At 41.2% G+C, this 2,145-nt stretch overlaps 1 protein-coding gene across 1 annotated transcript in view; it reads right to left on the bottom strand.

Annotated features, from left to right (window-relative positions):
- Nucleotides 1-2,145, bottom strand: part of SARC_00024 (hypothetical protein) — a gene marked incomplete at its 3' end in the record, with an annotated part of 11,472 nt that overhangs the window by 4,496 nt on the left and 4,831 nt on the right. Inside the window, exons 4-5 of the mRNA XM_014306319.1 lie at nucleotides 1,316-1,392; nucleotides 757-929 (exon numbers count right to left, since the gene is read on the bottom strand). Coding sequence (XP_014161794.1) covers nucleotides 757-929; nucleotides 1,316-1,392 — 250 coding nt within the window. The remainder of the gene's footprint in view (nucleotides 1-756; nucleotides 930-1,315; nucleotides 1,393-2,145) is intronic.

Here is a 2,145-nt window from a genome sequence, read left to right as displayed (position 1 = left end):
GTGTGTATGTATGTCTGTATATACATATACAACGATACATACATCGTTGTAATCTGGAATGGTGGGCTCTCCGTTGGCTGTAAATCCTATCTTCGGCGACACATCGTCGAACTGAACGATTGCGCGTAGAACATCCACCAGAATGTCAAGGAACAACTGTCATGTGTATCACGGAATAATGAGACAAGGATTATTGTGTGACCAATTGGACTAATTTCAACTCCGAACAACTCCGAACTCTACGTATAGGCTCTTATCATATCTCGCATCCAAATATCAAACACATCGGCATGTGTGCATAATCAACGTTATATAAATGCAATGCGAAACTGTTTGGCCTGGTTTCGGCTTACATTTATATAACGTTGACTACGCACGCATGCCGTTGTGCTTGATAATTGGATGCGAGATATGATAAGAGCCTATACGTAGAGATATGAAGAATAGTGGCATACGTGACTTATCAACAAACTACCGTGCGGATCAAAACTACCTCCAGCTACCTCGCAATACATTCGTAATACGCTGACTAAAACCATATGTCGTGTACTTGGTGATTGGATGCGAGATATAATATGAAAATACTATATGTAGAGATGTGTATGACGGTGTCAAGTACGCGACATTAATATATGTTTTGAGGTAATATCACCGGATATCAGATTGTTTCTTCGGTGCGGATCACACAGACCTGAAACCACACTAAACCACACCGTATTACACCATACAACGCTGACCATGGATACAAGTACAAACCGTAAGCGTATCGTTTTACTGTTACCTTGCTGTCGTATTCGCTCTGCCCTCCCTCTAGGGCGGCCTCCAGGTTCATGGGGGTTTCGCCTTCGTTCAACTCGATCAGACGGAGAGGCTCAGGGATCTGGTTGCCATTGACGTCCAGCACAGCGTCGCCGGTGATTGGATTGTACCTACAGATGTATGCATACCTTCTTTTAGTGATGATAGTTTCAACAGAAACTTGTGTATGTTTGAATATACATATATTATAGAATTGAAAAAAACTGGAACAAAAAGTTTTAGAATCAAGACTGGCAGTGGCCTAGTGATCGCGACGACCACTGCCTGTGTCAGAGAGATCAAAACCTAGCCTCTAGATACTACCATGCGTTTTGCCAAAAGGCAGATCTTCTAACATATACGTATTGCTTGGGTACGAGGAGACTCAGAATGCTTGTGGGCGTGTATACTGACATTACGCACAGGCGGATTATATGCGTGTCAAGTGTTTGTACAAAACACCCACGACACATACATATAAAAATACATAACGAGAGCGAGGCAGAGAACCACATACTTGATAAGCGGTTGCCCATTGCTGTACTTATACACACGCATTCCAGACTCGAGATATCGGATTGTATCCCAGACCATCTGTGTGTAGGATTGAATATTGGGTGTTCTAATATCCGAAAGATGTGGGACTGCTACTAGCCTTAAACTAGAAACTGTGCTGGACTATGTGGTGTAGGTGAAAGATGATGATGGTAGACTGAACAAGCACTGCGAAGCCCAATCCATACGAAACCCTCGAAAGTGCGGAACGCTATGCCAAAAGGTGATATGATTGTTCGTGTACAGCCAAAGATCTCTCCTCTTGTGAGCTACAAGAATACAGAGACGTAACCGTGAAACCGTACGCCAAATTCCATAAAGGGTGAATCAAATAACATAACACCGCGAAAATGTACACTGTATACGATCCTTCCCTTAACTTCACTGTACAAATACCAAAGTGCAAAACGTACGTTATACTCCATCAATGCTATAAGAAGCAGTCGTAGAGCAGAAGGCCACAGATTAAACACTGCGAATACGTGCCGTGTTCTCCATACGTATTATGAAGTTCTCCTGCAGCCCACAAGGGTACAAGCGCAGCACTGCCAACACGTACTCGATACTCGATACATGATACGACATTCCCCCATTAGTCGGACAAGAGTATAAGTACATGCTAGGACCGCACACTTTATAAACATTTTATGAATATATATTATATCCAACTATCAAATATATATTCTTCGCATGTATTATGAATCTATATATATATATATATATATGTATATATATATATATATATATATATATATATATATATATATGTGTGTGTGTGTGTAGTATAGTATA

The sequence above is a fragment of the Sphaeroforma arctica genome, assembly GCF_001186125.1.
Source record: "Sphaeroforma arctica JP610 unplaced genomic scaffold supercont1.1, whole genome shotgun sequence".
In the NCBI taxonomy this organism is placed as follows: domain Eukaryota; class Ichthyosporea; order Ichthyophonida; genus Sphaeroforma; species Sphaeroforma arctica.
Note: the sequence above shows the minus strand (reverse complement) of the source record. Positions and strands in the feature narration are given on the sequence as shown.